Here is an 18,262-nt window from a genome sequence, read left to right as displayed (position 1 = left end):
GTGTTAGACACATTCCTTGATAAATTATAAAATTACCATTCTCCTTTTTCTGAACTATCTGTCTCTTACTCTGGAGAATTTGAAGTTTCTGGCACATAAGCATGACAAGTCCAGGTCAAGAGAGACACCATTGAGAAGAAAAAGAACAGAGAGAAGGTCCCCACAAGGTAGAAAATACAAAAATACACCCTACTTTTTTTAAAATTGGAACAGCCATATGGCTTTACACATACATTGTCACATGAATAATTTTTTGCCCACCAGATGATCTAATTGAGATGAGGGCATTAATGTGTTTAAGAAGTGTATCAATAGTGCTCTGAGCAAATGGAGCTAGTCTATGGTGCTGGTGTGGATTGTCACAGAAAAGGCACTAGGTACATGTAAGGGCAAAGCACAGTTACATTGTGGCAATGAGGGGACTCTTTTAATCTTGTAAAACTGCTTCCTTTGTGGGTGTGGGTAAGGACGGGGGGGTGGGTACTTTGGGGTGGGTACTCCAGGTGTGGAGCTGATAACCAGCACCAGGAAGCAGGCTGAGAGCAATCAGTGGCACACATATTGGTTGTGAATTAGGTGTACACCTATGAGGGCCCAGGGCTTGGAACCAGGAAAAGGTTTGCATTTTCTGAAATAAGAATCAAAGAGCTGGCCTTTGTTATTGGACCAGGAAAGCCTTAGGGAGGGCAGCTGCCAGGTGCGAGAGAGGAATATGAGGAAGCTCATAGGTAATATGGTTGAGGAAGGTCCCTGCCAACTGTAACAGGCCCTCCCTTGAAGACTGCTTAAGAATGAGGGGTTTGGAACTCTGCCAAGATTTCCATAGTTTTGACTATAGTTCTCAGGCCAAGCCACCTGGGTTTTGTAAGCCGATTTTTATGGTCTTTGGGTTTTTGGTAACTGAGTCTTTTTACCTCCAAGGAATAAAATTCCAGGAGCCTGTGGCCTGACAACCTCTGGTATTAAGAATTATAAGAGTTTATTTCTTTTCTAAACTCCCTTTTAGAAATGCCAGCCTGTCTGCTATATTAGAAATAATAAAAGCTAACATTTATGGAGCAGTTACTATGTGTTGAACACCTTACCTATACTGACAAAACCCTGTCAGGTAGGTACAACTTTATCCTTATTTTAGAGATGGGGAAACTGAAGTAAAGGAGCTTAAGAAACTTGCCCAAGTTCCCATATAGCAGGTAACAGAGCCAAGATGTGAAGCCAAGTGGTCTAACTCCAGAGCTATATTCTAACCACTAAGTTTGTCTCCTCTTTCAAGAGAAAAGTCTTAGGTCCCTGCCTGAGTTTTCAAATGAAAACATTTCCCCCTAGGACTCAGATCTGTCTCCACCGTGCTAATGAGAATAGAGAAAAGGTGTATTATATTTACCATTAGCCTAAGAGGTTGATCATAGCAGATTTAGAGTAAGACATCCTGTGAGGATGGTAAAACTCAGAGGAATAGTGGCTTTTATGTTTTGTTTTAGTAAGGAAAGAGGTTCCTTTAAAGCATTTACTATCATGTCTCCATTACTGATAAGGGATCTGAAGTCCAAAGAGAAGGGGTGACTCATTTAAGGTCATATAGCTAAAAACTGGTCTCTGGACTCCAAACCCAGTCTCTCCTCTATACTAATCAGCTTTGAGTTCCCTATACTAATCAGCTTTGAGTCCCCACTTAAGAATCTCTCTTCTTAGAATCACCTACAATATAACTTTTGTTGAATTTAATTATATCAGAGTTTATGTGTAGTTTGTAAATCCGAAAGTAGTTTATAAATATATTTAGAAGCCTTCTTCTCAGCTGCCAACTTGATGGTGATTCCCAAAGTCAAGGTCTGCATCTCCTCTACCTGTTCCTCCTCCTGTTCCTTTCCTGGTTCTGCCTCAGCTAAGTGCACAGTAAAAACTTTCTGACAGATTGCTTGGTCCTCTCTCCCACAATGGTCCTGAGAAGCAGGAGTGAAATGGGATGTCTGTTGCTACCTCTCTGAGATCCATGCTCTACGCCAATTCAGAAAAATAAGCATTTGGCCTCATGACCCTTCAGAGTGACGTAGACTGACTAAGGGTAGAGAGAAGGGGGTTAGGTCTGGCAGTCACCTCAGTGGGGCGAACAGGCAAAGAGCAGTTGGACAAGCAAACAAGCATGCAGGAAAGCAGTGCCCAAGGCAATGCAGAGGTGGATACCTGGGGCCGGATGTGCTTGGGTTTCTCTTTCGGCTTACCCTGTTAAGAGCCCACGGAAAGGGTGGTGAGCAGGGTCCAAGGATAGGGGAGGGGAGGGAAGGGTCAGTGTGCCCCAAACCTCTGGCTGCTTCCTTTCCCTCTGGTTCCTCTCTCACTGGTCCTCCCAGCCTCCATTTTCCTGATTCTGTTCACAGCCTCTATACACTCAGAACCCCAAATGCTGACAGGGTCTCCAATGTTCCTAGACCAGACTGAAGTCTGTCTAGCTCTAAGACTACTCAAAGCCTCTCAAGTCACAGAATTTCAGAAACCCTCTGTCCTTCTGGACCCTGGAGCTTTTATCCTTCATGCCCCTTAGACCTGGAGGCCACCACTGGGCTTTTTCATCAGAAGCATGTATCCAAAGCTATCAAGGGCCATCTGTTGAGTGGCAGATCCTGGTCTTTCCATGGTGGGACCACATAGGTAGCCCACCCCAAACCAAAGCCCAGTATTTAAGATGACTACATATAGTCACCCAGGTCAGCCCATTTCTAACCCAATCCCAATCTCTAAAGATCCCTGATGCCCATCAGAATACTCCAACCAGCACAGGAGTCTTCCTCACAATCTCTTGTGCTAAGTTCCCAAAGCTCCCTACCTACATCCAAGGTCAAAGTCCCCTATCTCCAGTCAGCCCTGCCAGGGAGGCCATTCCGAGGACTGCTCCTAGATCCTCAGCATTATGATAAGGAAACAAAGATGGACATCAGGAACTTCCTGGGGAGGAAGAGGGAGCCAGTTGGAGCCCAGAGGAGGGTATAATGGTACCAGACTCACCTGCACATCCGGGCATGGCCTCTTAATCGGAGGAGACTGGCTAGGAGAGTCACCTGTGCCCAGCTCTGCCCGCCCCAGGTGCTTGACCACAATGCAGCATTTCACTGGGAAACCCCTGGAGGAAAGAAAAGCCTGAAGTGGTGGGCTAGTTGGCTCAAAGGAGAATTTGGCAAGACCCACCCATGCCTATCTAGGGTAGGAGGGACAAAGGAGACCTGGCACTGGGGAAATGCCAAGTCAACTCAGGGCAGTAGCCAGCAGACCAAACACACTTACTTCTCCTGACACTTCTCCAGGGCCTCGTCAGCCAGCTCCTTCAGGTTGACAAGCTTTTCCCCCCTGTAGAAGGCATCTTTGGGGAGCAACAGATATTCCAAGCCTTAGAAAGGCACCACACTTCTACCCCTTGATCCCTAGTGGGTACAGTGTTCAGTCCTTCCTGGGTAGGCCTCTTGTCTATGGATCTTCCAGCTAATTTGAGCTAACAGAGGGTAGGCTGAGGTGGAAGCAGGAGATAAAGGGTAGGCTGCCCCTACCCTTTACATTAATCAGTCCCAAATACCAGCTAGCTGGTTGAAGACCAAGACTGAGTGTGGGGGTTTTGGGGAAGGGGTGAGAGACTTAGTCACCTGTAGTAATGAGAAGGCTACAATTGGAATCCAGGATCCGTTCACAAAGAGACTCTGAAGAGAACCCTGCAAACTAGAAAAGGGAAGAAAGACTGAGAAAGAGGGCAACCCAAGGATCGAGTGAACAAGAAAAGGAATAAGGAACCTATGACACAAACATTCTAAATGCCTTAGTCTGGTTTTTCAGATCTTCCATCATCCAGGCTCAGCCTACTTTTCCTGAGCCGTACCCCCAACCCGGTCCCTTTCTCCAGCCCCAATTCCTACCACAATGGAGTGCAGAGCCCCAAGGCGGGCACACGCCAGCATAGCCACCACGAGCTCTGGGATCATGGGCATGTAGATTGCCACTCGGTCACCCTTGCAAATGCCTGCAGGTAAAGGACACAGATCATGGACCATGGTGGATCCCACCTGCTGCTACGTGTTCCTTCTCATCCAATTATCTGCTCCCCCCACCTCCCCACCTAGGTGACCTTTTCTGTTCCTCTGTTAGCAGATTCCTTCTTTTCCTTCTCAACTTCCCCCAAGTCCTCAGATACCCCCAGGCTGGGCTCTCCAGTCCTCTCCCTATATCCCCACACTCACCCTGTTTTCGGAGAACATTGCTGAACCGACACACTTGGACCAGAAGCTCTTGGTATGTGATCTGGGTGGTTTCCTCTGGCTCATTGCCCTCCCTGAGATGTATCAGAAAGAGCCAGTCATTAGGGAATATGACTTCTTCCCCAAACAAACAAACAAAAATAAGAACAGTCATAAAATCCATTCATTAACACCAAGGCCTGGGAATATTCTGTGAAGATGAGCCATCTGCCACCACACCTTGAGCTGACTGATCAGACGCACTGGCCTTACAAAATATACTTTATACTCAAGCTGTGTGTCACTGGAAAATGCACTGCCATCTCTGAACCTCATTTGATAAAATGGGATCATGATCTTCTCTCTTCCATTCGAGGCGTGTATTAAGGAGAAATGGTATCACGAATGTGATTCTTCCTGAAAGTGATGTCAGCATTGCATTGGTGTTATTCAAAGTGGGGTCTCTAGATTACTTGTACCCAAGTCACCTAGGGAACTTGTCAAAATGTAGATTCCTGAGCCCAAACTTAGAATCACAATCACAAGATCCAAGAATCTGCTTCTTTACTACAAATTGGTATAAAGAATCAATAGGTAAATCAGATGCACCTTTAAAGTTGAGGATCACCACCCTCTATCAACTTCTTGCTGTCTACCTCCTCAGCCTTGCCTCCTACTCCTTTCTAGGCTTCAGCCTGGTTTCCTTCAGTCATTTCTTCATCGATTCATTTGCTTATTCAACTACTATGTTCTATATATATGAATAGAAATAAGGCACTGAGAATAAGATAAGCAAAATCCCTCCCAACATGAAGCTTATATTCCAATGATAGTACAGGAAATATACAAGTAAAAATATAACAGATAATTTAATTTCCAATTATAAGAATTATGAAAGATATAAAAAATGACATAATAATGACTGAGAAATTTTTAAAAAGACATCTTAAGGATTCAGACTGTATACAAAGATTTAACTGTAAGAATATCCCCTTCAGTATTATTTTTAAATTTTATGATTTTTAAATAAGTAATTCTACTGCACAATTGCACTCATCTCACACACTAGCAAAGTAATGCTCAAATTCTCCAAGCTAGTCTTCAACAGTATGTGAACCAAGAACTTCCAGATGTTCAAGATGGATTTACAAAAGGCAAAGGAACCAAAGATCAAATTGGAACATCTGTTGGATCATTGAAAAAGCAAGAGAATTCCAGAAAAACATCTACTTCTGCTTTATTGACTATGCCAAAGCCTTTGACTGTGTAGATCACAACAAACTGCGGAAAATTTTTAAACAGATGGGAATACCAGACCAACTTACCTGCCTCTTGAGAAATGTGTATGCAGATCAAGAAGGAACAGTTAGAACTGGACATGGAACAATGGACTGGTTCCAAATTGGGAAAGGAGTACGTCAAGGCTGTATATTTTCACCCTGCTTATTTAATTTATATGCAGAGCACATCATGTGAAATGCCGGACTGGATGAAACACAAGCTAGAATCAATACTGCCGGGAGAAATATCAATAACCTCAGATACAAAGATGACACCACACTTACGGCAGAAAGCAAAGAAGAACTAAAGAGCCTCTTGATGAAAGTGAAAAAGGAGAGTGAAAAAGTTGGCTTAAAACTCAACATTCAGAAAATGAAGATCATGGCATCCAGTCCCATCACTTCATGGAAATTGATGGGGAAACGAAACAGTGACAGACTTTATCTTTTGGGGCTCCAAAATCACTGCAGATGGTGACTGTAGCCATGAAATTAAAAGGCGCTTGCTCGTTGGAACAAAAGCTATGACTAATCTAGACAGCATATTAAAAAGCAGAGACATTACTTTGCTGACAAAGGACTATCTAGTTGAAGCTGTTGTTTTTCTAGTGGTCGTGTATGGATGTGAGAGTTGGACTGTGAAGAAAGCTGAGCGCCAAAGAATTGATGCTTTTGAACTGTGGTATTGGAGAAGACTCTTGAGAGTCCCTTGGACTGCAAGGAGATCAAACTAGTCAATCCTGAAGGAAATCAGTCCTGAATGTTCATTGGAAAGACTGATGCTGAAACTGAAACTCCAATATTTAGGCGAAAACTGACTTATCAGAAAAGACCCTGATGCTAGGTAAGATTGAAGGCAGGAGGAGAAGGGGACAACAGAGAATGAGATGGTTGGATGGCATCACCAACTCAATGGACATGAACTTGAGCATACTCTGGGAGTTGGTGATGGACAGGGAAGCCTGGCGTGCTGCAGTCCATGGGGTTGCAAAGAGTCAGACACAACTGAGCAACTGAACTGAAATGAACACAAAAAGATATGTAAATTTTTAAAATGAATTTGAAAATTGAATTTTAATGCTATTCAGAAATAAATACTTCACAGTCCCCAAACAAACATAGAATGGGGAGGTGGGAAAGAACAGCTTTAAGCACAGGACAGGCCTATTAGACAAGCATATAAACATGCTTCTATGTTTATATACTCTTTTTTTTCTATACAAATGATGACATACAATATTCATTTTTCTGTATCTTGTTTTTTATTGAATATCACAAATCTTAAATATAGAGCTTGATCATCTGGCTTAATTTTTAAATTTAACAATATATCTGGATATCATTTTCCATCAAGACTTACAGTGCTATTTCATTTTCTTTGTCATATGCATAATGTTCTACTATTTGTGTGTGCCATAATTTATTTAACAAATAAATATTTCAATGAGTATCTTTATTAATATGTCATTTACTCACTTGAAAATATATCTGCAGGATGAATTACTAGAAGTGGAATTGCTGGGTCAAAGATATGGACATTTAAATACTGATAAATACTAGAGGATAAGTTCTTTAAGTAGGATGGTCAGGGAAGGCCTCTCTCTGGAGAGGTGACATTTGAGCTAAGACCTGAGCAATGAGAGTAGGCAAATGTATGAGTTCTTGAGAAGAGTATCCTGGGCGGGTAGTAAAGAGCTTGGCCTATTCAAAGAACAGAAAGGAAGCTAATATGGCTGGAGCGTAGTGAACAAGAAGGAGAGTAACAATCAGAAGTAGGCAGCAGCCAGATCACACAGGGCTTTGTAGGCACGGTAAGAAATTTGAATTTTATTCTAAGGAGATTCTTCCTGGCTTCCCTTATACACAAAGTGCCACTTCCACAATCTTAATCACACCAATGCCCCAGCTCAGAATGCCTTCCCACCTCCTTTGGGCTGTACCACGTAGCCCTCCATAAAGGTCACTGTGCTTCCTCTCCTTCCTTACCACCCAGAGAACTTACGAAGGAGGTAACTAAAACCCAGAGAGAGGTAGGAGCTTGTCAAGGTCACAATAATAAGCGGCAGAGCCAAGAACAGATCTTCAGGTCTTCTGACTTCAAGTCAGGGCTGTTTCTCCTCATAGTGTGAAGGACAGGGACCAGTAGGGAAGCCAGGTCTTTGGCGATTTTACGGAAGATTATCAGCTTCTTTCCAGCTCCTGGCTCAATGAGTTAGTTACTATCCTCTCATTGGCTTCACCTTCCTAGGGCTGAGAGGAGAAAAGCACAGAGCTGTTTAAAGTGGGAAGGAACTGGGAGAGAGGAAGCTGGCAAATGGCCCTGAATGCCGGATGCAGAAAAAGTCACTTCCTTAATTCGCTCACTGACAAGTGGCACACGGGAACGTCTCTAGTTACAGCTAAATGCTGACGTACATCTCACACCCATGCATACGTGTCCCCATATGTATGCTGACCTGTGTACCCCTGCATACATAAAAACATGTATACTAATATAAAAAACATTGCAGACATAGGAACTGCTCATTGGCACACATAGGAACAATCAGCATTAATATATGGGTATAGGACTCGAACATGGGCCCATCTGCAAGTATATGCACCACACACTTTAGTATCCACCTATGTGCACCTTCCGGAAACTCTCTATCACATTATTCTGTTTTATTTTCTTTGTGGAACTTTCTATGAGAAATTAGCTCATGTATTTTATTCACTTGTGTATTATCTGTATCTTTCACTGGAATATAAACTCCATGATAACAATGACCTTGTCTCTCTTGTTCATTGCTACATCCCTAGCAATGAGATTCAATACCTAGAATAGAGACTGGTACATAGAAGGTGCACAGGCACAGATAAGAACAAACCTAAACAAGAACACAAGAACAGCTTACTTGAGCCCACTTCCAGTTACACACACACACAGAGTGTACATCTCTCTCCCTGGCTCTGTGCTCAGATTATACATTATTGATATAGGCACCTTACTCCTTCCAGTGTCTTCTTTCTCTGACATACACACTGGGCTGGGGCCCCAGATGGTTGGGAGAGGGGAGGGAACATGCATGCACACACACACATGTGCATGGGGACACACACACCCCCAAAATGTAATATTACTCAGCCATGAGAAAAGAGTGAAACCTTGCCATGTGTGATAATATAGACAGACTTGAGGATATTATGCTAAATGAAGTAAATCAGAGAAAGACAGACACCCTATGATTTTACTTATATGTGGACTCTAAAAACAAACAAACATAATGAAACAGAAACAGATTCATAGATCTGGGGTTGTTGCTGGGGGCAGAGGAGAGTGGGGAATGGGTGAAACAGGTGAAGGAGCTTAAGAGGTACAAACTTCCAGCTATTAAATAAATGTCTTGTGAATGTAATATATAACATAGAAAATATAGTAATAATACTACAACTTTGTATGGTGACAGATGGTAACTGGACTTATTTTGATGATCATTTTTGTAATTATAAAAATATTGAATCACTATGTTATACACTTAAAACCAATATTGTAAGCAAATTATACTTCGATTTAAAAAAGACAACTGAAGTGACTTAGCAGCAGCAGCAGCAGGTGAACACATGTACACCCATGGTGGATTCATGTCAATGTATGGCAAAACCAATACAATATTGTAAAGTAATTAGCCTCCAATTAAAATAAATAAATTTATGTTAAAAAATAAAAAATAATAAATTTTTAATAAATTAATAAATAATTTAAAAGACTAGGTGAAATATCAATATGTTAAGCATATAAAATGAACAAGTGAGTGCCTATAATATAAATCTCTACATTTTATATATTTGGAACATTTCATAATTTTAAAATTTGAATAAAATAAGTAAAATATTTTACTATATCAAAAAAATAAAAAGAAGAAAGCAAACAGCAGCATGTGCCCACTTAGTTTTAGGGGGGAAAATAGGGAGGTGCGGGGACTGGAAAACTTGAGAATACATGGTCTGGAAAGAGGAGGCATCTAACACTTAAATGTAGTGCCTATTAACTTTTGCCCTCTGGGAATAAGGTCTCAATACTGCCCAATTTTTTGGTTTTTCAAGAGAGACCTGGAATCTGTTTCTGAATTTTTAAGTTTAATGCAATTAACTTTAACTTTAAACACTGTGATCAAACAAAACTATTAATGAAAGATTTAGCTGATGGGCTACAGATTGGGAACCCTGCAGCAGACCCAGCTACTTCCCTTTTACCTGGAAGCCATATGGTATGGGACAGCTCAAGGTATATAATCTTTTTTTTAAGGAAAACTTCTACAACTAGCTTATCCTTACACTCTCCATATTCACTGTTATCCATTACTGATGCAAAATATCTTCAGAATTAGACTACTTCCCTTCACATCTACTACCATCATAGTCCAAAGTCACCATTAAGTGTGTCAGATCATGTCATTCCTCTGATCAAAATGTTCAGATGTCATCCCATATCATTTTGAGTAAAGGTCCTCACACTGACCTGCTACATGATTTCCTCATTACCTCTCTGTCCTCAAATACTCCCTTTCTCTCTTCCTCTCCCCACCTCTCTGCTCCAGCCACACAGCCTCCTTACTGTTTGGCAACACCAATCACACTTAACCTCAGAACTTTTGCCCTCCACTTGAGTATTCTTCCCCCAGAGAGCCACATGATTTATCCCCTATCTTTTGAGTTATTGCTCAAATGTTGGCTTCTCAGTGAGGTCATCCTTGACCACGCCATATAAAAAAGCACTTGTCCACCCCCAGTCCCAGATACTCCAAGGTAACATCTTCCAGAAAGTCTTCCCTAATTTCTCTTTTTCCTCATCTACCTCAAAGTGGAAAATTTTTTCTTCCTTCCAAGTCCCTTTATCTTACTTTCCTTGTGACCTATTGGTTCCACCTTGTATTACATTTATTGGGGCCTTTCTGTTCCCATGATACCCTGGGCTCTTGAAGGGAAGGAATTGTGTCTTCTTCCTTTCTGTCTTCTCTAAGCACAGTTGGCACAGTAAATACTTAAGGTTCATGGTCAAATCAGTGAAAAACTTATAACTAATTAATGACAAGGGAAGTCTGGAGAGCTCTTTCTCTTTGTATGAGGATAGTCATTGAATTGGAGATTTTAGTTCCCTAAACTAGCAGAAAAGTAAAGCACAAGATAGGAGGAAAGAGCTGAGAAAAAAAAAAAAAAAGATGGGGAAAACTGGGTTCCTCATAGAAGCATCAGAAGGCAGGATCTAACCTAGTGAGTTAGGTATTCCAGGGAAGAAGTACCCAGATGAGAGGAGTCAAAACTGTTATAAAAGGAAGACTGGACTTATCTGTTTAGCCTGGAGGTGAGAATATAATGAGAAACCTGATAGTAAGTCTCAAACACCTGTATCTCTGTTGCCACCACCATAGTAGTACAAGCCACCTTCATGTCGTGCCTAGATGACCACAGTGACACCACACTGGCCTCCCACTACACTCCTGCCCCCTTCCAATCTACACATAAACCAAAATGATCTATTACAAACACTAACCAGGCTACAGTATCTTCTCCAACTCATTATGCGCCATTGTTCCATTATGCTTACCAGACTCCAAACACATTGGCCTTCTGACTGAGAGAACATGCCATGGTCTTTTTCTATTTTTCCTGAACTCTTCGAATGGCTTGCTCTACCTCATGTTTCAGATCTTGGTTTAACTGTCACTTCCCTAGTGAAGCTTTCCATGACCAGCATCAGTCCTTCCTGACATTCTTCATCACAAAATTGTTTATTTTTTATAGCATTTTTCTCAATTTGTAATTGTCTTATTTATTTACTGTTTTTTGGGATTTTTTTGCTAATTGTCTGTCTCACCTACTAGACTGTAAGCTTCCTGAAGGCAGAGACCAAGTTAGTCTTCTTCACTACTGAATCCCCAACACCTTGCAAAGAACCTTGTATATAATAGGTGCTCAATAAATACTTTCTGAATGAATGAATGAACCTGAAGGATTATTATGGGAAAGAAACAAATTAGTATTTTGTAACTATAATTGGAAGAGCTAGGTCAATTGGGAGAGTGCAATATAAAGAAAGCCTTTTTAAATGTCAGGCTTCCCTGGTGGCTCGGATGGCAAAGAATCTGTCTGCAATAAGGAAGACCCAGGTTCGATTCCTGAGTCAGAAAGATCCCCTGAGGAAGGGAATTGCTACCCACTCCATTCTTGCCTGGAGAATTTCATGGACAGAGTTGCCTGGTGGCCTACAGTCCAAGGGGTTGCAGAGTCGGACACAATTGAGTGATTAACACTTTTTCTAAATGCCAGAGTTGTCCAGAAGTGTAGGATTGTGCAGGTTGGAACAGGGAAACCCTGTCGTCTATTGGATCATTCTCAAGGGAGTGGGGTCCTTGGAATTTCATTTTATAAGCAATCCATGTGATTCATGTTCAGTGAACTTTCAGATGACCTTTAAGACCCTTCCAGTTTTGAGATTCTTTGATTTGGGAAAATTAAGAAATAATGTGTTCTATGATCCATGAAGCACTGCACAAATGTGACACACTTAGACATAAGTATATCCTCAAGTCACTTTCCCATTCACCAAGGGAGTGGGGTGTGGGAACAACATAGCTTGACACATTAGCAGCTTAATGTTCCCTCTGGATACTCCTGGCTGAACAAGGAAAAGGGCTGGAGGAGGAGGTGGGAGGAGGCAAATACCAAAGACTGAATCATAAATCACTTAGAATGCCAGAGGAAGATAGGGCTTTTGATGTTCACCACCCTTATTCACAGATGAGAAACCAAATGTACAGATGGGAAGTCATGGCCTGGAGGTTACTTAGCACTTAGCAGCACTATCATTGTAAAGCAGAGCTATTCAATATGGTAGCCACAAGCCACATATAGCTACTGAACACTTAAAATGTTCTGGGGGAACTGGATTTTTAATTTAATCTATTTTAAATATTAACAGTCACCTGCGGCTAGCTCTAGAGTCTATATGCCTCAGGGCATTCTCCTGCTAAATAAACTGGACTATATAAGTAGAGAGATGTTTCCAAAACCCAGGATTAGCAGAAAGAAGAAAATCAGTGCAGGAGTCCTGAGAACTGTGGGGTTAAAGTCCACCAAGCATGGATTTTAGTAAAACTATAATAACCCAAGAGAACTGAAAACATACATCCAAACAAAAACTTGTACACAGAGATTCACAACAGCATCATTCATGATGTCAAAAAGTGAAAACAATCCAAGTATACATCAACTGAAAAATGGATAAATAAAATGTGGCACATCCATACAATGGAGTATTATTTTGTATAAAAAGGAATAAAGTACTGACACATGCTACAACATGGATGAACCTTGAAAAGATTATTCTAAATTTAAGAAGCTAGACACAAAAGGTCACATATTGTATGATTTCATTCATATGAACTGTCCAGAATAGAGACAAAAAATAGATTAGTGATTGCCTAGCCCTGATGGCAAGGAAAGTTGGAAGAAAATGAAGAGTGAGTGCTAATGAGTATGAGGTTTCTTTTTGGGGTGGTGAAAATGTTCTAAAACAGATTGTGATGATGTTTGTACAACTCTGTGACTAGGCCAAAAATCACTGAGGTGTGCTTTAAATGGGCAAATTGTATGTTATGAATTATATCTCAAATTTTAAAAACTTATTCCAATTCTGACTGGAACTGCAATAAGCACATAGAATAATTTGGAAAAAATAGACATCTTTACAAATCTTTCTTTCCTGAAAGATTGTACCTTAGCACTATTCATTCATTCATACTGTCCATTCATTCATACTATCTCTATTTACCTAAAGACTTGGCATTTATTAATTTTTAGCATTATAGTCATAGTATACACTTGTTTCCCTCACTGGATTGTGAGTTTCTTAAAGGCAGACAGGATATCTTTTTATCTGTTTCCTCCTCAGTGCCTAGCATAAAGTTTGACACATAATAGGCACTTAATACATAACTATGAAATGAGTAGATAAAAGAATGAATGAATAAACTTCTCTGCTTACATGATCAGCCAGATCTAGGCTGATCAGAGTGAGGAAACGTGGAAGGAAAGAGGGGATTATAGAGGATACAAATGAAGAAGACAGATGCTAAACAGACAGTGGGAAATGGTAGACAGAGGGGAAAAGTTTAAAACTTGTGGAATGGGATTTGGAAACATATCTAGAAAAGTTTCTTGAGCCCCTACAATGGACTCAATCCTGGACTCTGTGCCATGAAAGAGACTGGAAGAAGCCCCTGAATATGAGGTTCAGGCTATGCGACACATGCTTTGCAATCTGAGCTGTTAATACACACTGTTCTCCTGCCAGCTATTTTTAGGCCTTGAGCCAGAGCTTGCGCCTGTTCCCCTTGGCCAAAGTGGCTTTGGTGCCAGGTGGTTTCTACACATCTTCTCTATTGAGAAGGCAGGCCTGGGCTAGTATAGAAGGTAACCTTTCTCCTGATGCCTACATGCCTTCTTACAGGAGGAAAATGATACTCATTCCTATCATCCAGTTGTTCCTACCATGCTAGTCTCCCCCAAAATAAATGAATGAGGGCAGCCCTCTCAGCTCCTTTATTACCACTGTATTTGGAATGCTGCCTTAGATGAGAATATGCCTAGATTAGAAAAAGTGAGTGGGAAGAACCGCCAGGGACAACACACTACAAGTACAAGAAGTCTCTCAAGTATAACAGACACATGCAAAAAGATTCATGTCAATAGTTCTTTGCTATTTAGGTAGATATAGCTTAAATTAGTAATTTTTAAGGTATAGTACTCTATTCCTATGGGTACCTGTGGAGAAGGCAATGGCACCCCACTCCAGTACTCTTGCCTGGAAAATTCCATGGACGGAGGAGCCTGGTAGGCTGCAGTCTATGGGGTCGCTAAGAGTCGGACAAGACTGAACGATTTCACTATCACTTTTCACTTTCATGCATTGGAGAAGGAAATGGCAACCCACTCCAGTATTCTTGCCTGGAGAATCAGGGATCGGGGAGCCCGGTGGGCTGCCGTCTATGGTGTCGCACAGAGTCGGACATGACTGAAGCGACTTAGCAGCAGCAGCAGCATGGGTACCTGAGCAGGAAAAGTTTTAAGAGAGTAAGTGTCCAGAGTTTCAACTTTCATATGTACTCTTTCCTAACAGTGATCTAAGTTGGTTTTCCTTTCCCACTTTCTTTCTCCCACTTTACAAAAAAATGCCATGTCTCTCTTTTATCCCAAACTTTATTATGCCTATACAATGCTGAGGTTCAAAAAAAAAAAAAAAAAAAAAACCTCTAGAGTGCCAAACAAAGGGACAATTTGAGAATGCATAAATTCACAGGGAGAGCCCCAAGGAAGCAAACCAGAGAGCTTCTATAAGAAATCAATATTGAAAGGAGTGACATGTTGACAGAACTGTCTGTACAAATTAGGTTATATGATGAACATTATCTATAAATTATATGAGCTAAATGTGCAGTTTCAAGATTTTGAAAAAGATATATAACATATATATATACAATAAAAACACACTAGAAATTAGATTCTTTGCAGTTATTTAATCTTTTGATAAAATGTTTAAATCTGAACTTTAAAATGTATGAAGAGTTACATATCAAAATTCTTCTGGGTATTAGATCACTAACATAAATAATTACTTTTCAAAGAGATCCTGCCACTGCCCACCATATCAAAAACTTGTGAGGAAGTTTAAAAAATACAAGTCAGAAATTTTATCCTCTGAAAATTCTGATTCAATAGGCTGGGTGGGATCTAGGAATCTGGATTATTAACAATATCCTCAGGTAAATATTTGGGTCACCAGACCTAGATTACTGTTTACCTCTAATTCAATGTATGAATTTGCACAAAAGTACCCTTACTTCGGAGAAGGCAATGGCAACCCACTCCAGTACTCTTGCCTGGAGAATCCCATGGATGGAGGAGCCTGATAGGCTGCGGTCCATGGGGTCGTGAAGAGTCAGACGTGACTGAGCGACTTCACTTTCACTTTTCACTTTCATGCATTGGAGAAGGAAATGGCAACCCACTCCAGTATTCTTGCCTGGAGAATCTCAGGGATGGTGGAGCCTGGTGGGCTGCCGTCTATGGGGTTGCACAGAGTCGGACACAACTGAAGTGACTTAGCAGCAGCAGAAGCAGCAACCCTTACGTCATACAATTTTAAACAGGCAACTCTTTGGAAGTCCTTGCTGAAAAATTCATATATTTTTTTAAATCTCAATCATTGGTATAAAATGAAAGATCAGCCAATTCAATTTAGACCCTTAAGCTGTATTTTGTAGCCTATAAGATTGAAATGATAGCATGTCAAGGCCATGAAAATCCAGAAAACACTAAGGGACTATTCTAGATTGAAGGAGACTAAAAAGACAAGACCACTGCACGTCATGTGTGATTCTGAACTAGATCCTTCTGCCATTAAGGACATTATTAAGACAACTGTCAAAACTTCCGTCGAATCTGAAGATTAGATAATAATGGTGGATCAGTATTGATTTCCTGATTTTGATAGCTGTATTACAGTTATACAGGAGAAAGTCTTTGTTGGAAATGTATACTATTCAAGGTTTGCATCTTATTCTCAAATGGTTCAAGAAAAAAGCTATTTGTATTGTACATGCAATTTTCATGTACATTTTTTCCTTTGTTTTTTCTCTTTAAGTGTTGATCCTGTTTTATTATCTGACTAGAAAATTAGACAATTCACCAGTCCAGGTGGTAATGGACAAGCTTAAACTTGCTCTTTATTGCCAGGTCCAGCCCCAGGTTGGCCTTTCTTTTCCTTCCTCTTCATGAGGCCTCCTGGTAAGGATAAAAGAGGAAAAAGACAAATGTCTTCCAGGGAGGCCTCGCAGACAATGAAGGATTCTATGTTCACTACCTGCTTACAGACTCTGATATGGTGCTGGCAGATCAGCACTCAGGCGAGGTAGATGGACTCAGCCAAGGCAAGCATGAAGACATCTCCAAAAAACCCTTGACAGTCAGGCCCAGGTAATCCAGCTTTACTTTGCCCTTGTGCAGCCCCTGGATGCAGATGAGTCACTGCAGCAAGGTGTTGCTTTCAAACAGACGTGTGCAGCAGCAGCTCTTGGCCAGAGAAAGCTGACCCTCCAGACTCCATGTGTGTTCAGAGCCCCAGATTCACTGATTAACTTCACCTCTTGGTTGAAGTGGGATTTAAAGGGTTATCAACAGGTCACATTTTGCTACAGACCCAGCACCAGGCCACTGGCCTGTCAGCTCCACATTCCTGCCTCTGCTTAAATACAGGCCTGGTAACTGAGAAAGAGGTGTACTTGTAACTTTTCTATCAGTTTAAGAATGTTTCAAAACTTTAAGGATTAATAATACAGGCTAGAGACGGGTCATACATATATAGGGCCGCAAATGTTTAGTTTAAATTTTATTCTGTAGGTAAAGAAGAGTTGGAGAGGTTCCTAGACTAAAGGTTCTTCCCCTACTTCAAAACTTTTTACTTACTAAACTCCCAAGCCACAGAGGACTGGAAATGGATGATCTTCGCCAGAGTGGCCACCCAACGATCAGCGCCTTCTGTTTGCTAAATTACGAAAGTAAGGGAGTAAGAGATTATTCCTTACTTTCAGATGTTTAAAATCTCTAATTAGAGAGATCTAAACCACCCACCATATCAGGCCAATATTGGGAAACAGCAACCAAGGGGAACAAGAAAACGCAGAAGTAGGAAATTAACAAAAAGGATGCAAAGAAATAGCTTAAACATGATCAATCATGAAACCCTTCCTAGAAACCGTGGATTCTGAGCCAAGTTTGAGAAAAGAGGCTACGCTCATCAGAGGAAAGAAGGACGTTTGGAAAGTATAGAAGTCATGTGTGGCTGCCAGTCCTGAATCCTTCTGCCTAATAATACCCTTAGATGTGTGTAATATGTGTGAATATGTAAGTATTAGCACCAATTCATAATAACATACATTTTCGGTGTGTTTCCTTGTCTTTCAACTCAGCTAATCCTTGTAGGAATTTTTTGAATCTGGCAGGACAAGATTTGCTATTCCCATTTGAAAGGTCAGGAAACTGAGGCTCAGAAGGGTTTCATCACTTGCCAAAGGTCATAAAGCAATGGTCAGCACCTCTGCCTGCAGATCCGTGAATAGGCTTTGGTGGGGGGTGAGGGGGGTGTTATTATTATTTTTTTAAAAATATATACACGATCAAGAGAGTGATATTTTCAAAGTGTAACTCTTGATATATCATATCTCTACTTCAGATTCTTTATTGGCTACCTAACACATGTCACAGCTGTAATTTTACAGCTGTATATGAACACAAATTTCTGATCCTTCCTCAAAGCTTTTCCTCCCGGTTTCTTCTCCAACTCAACTAATGGAAATTATATTTTTCCAGTGCTCAGACCAAAAAAAAACCACCTTTATTTCTTGACTCCATTCTCTTATACCCCCACATCAAGTTCATCAGCAAATTCTATTGGTTCTCTCTGCCTTCAAAATATTGACAAATTCCAAAATCTGAGAAATTCCCTGATGCTCTCACTGCTGAGGGCCTGGGTTCAATCCCTCGTCTCAGGGAACTAAGATCCCATAAGCCTCACAGCACAGCAAAAAAAAAAAAAAAACTTTCAAATTCTGACCACTTTTCACAGCTCCTACTGTTACCTCCATTATCATATGGAGATATGATAATTATCTCAATTGCTGTCATGCCCTCTTACTGGTTCCCCTGCTATTACCCTGTGCCTCCCAC

At 41.0% G+C, this 18,262-nt stretch overlaps 1 protein-coding gene across 1 annotated transcript in view; it reads right to left on the bottom strand.

The window, feature by feature from the left end:
• The window catches only part of ACSS2 (acyl-CoA synthetase short chain family member 2), a 44,344-nt gene that overhangs the window by 9,801 nt on the left and 16,281 nt on the right, over window positions 1-18,262 (bottom strand). Inside the window, exons 3-8 of the mRNA XM_052650695.1 lie at window positions 4,221-4,312; window positions 3,900-4,003; window positions 3,633-3,705; window positions 3,280-3,355; window positions 3,004-3,118; window positions 2,185-2,223 (exon numbers count right to left, since the gene is read on the bottom strand). Of these exons, the coding sequence (XP_052506655.1) occupies window positions 2,185-2,223; window positions 3,004-3,118; window positions 3,280-3,355; window positions 3,633-3,705; window positions 3,900-4,003; window positions 4,221-4,312 (499 nt within the window). The remainder of the gene's footprint in view (window positions 1-2,184; window positions 2,224-3,003; window positions 3,119-3,279; window positions 3,356-3,632; window positions 3,706-3,899; window positions 4,004-4,220; window positions 4,313-18,262) is intronic.

Source organism: Budorcas taxicolor, chromosome 13, assembly GCF_023091745.1.
Source record: "Budorcas taxicolor isolate Tak-1 chromosome 13, Takin1.1, whole genome shotgun sequence".
Classification (NCBI taxonomy): domain Eukaryota; kingdom Metazoa; phylum Chordata; class Mammalia; order Artiodactyla; family Bovidae; genus Budorcas; species Budorcas taxicolor.
This window is presented reverse-complemented; position numbering and strand designations above follow the sequence as displayed.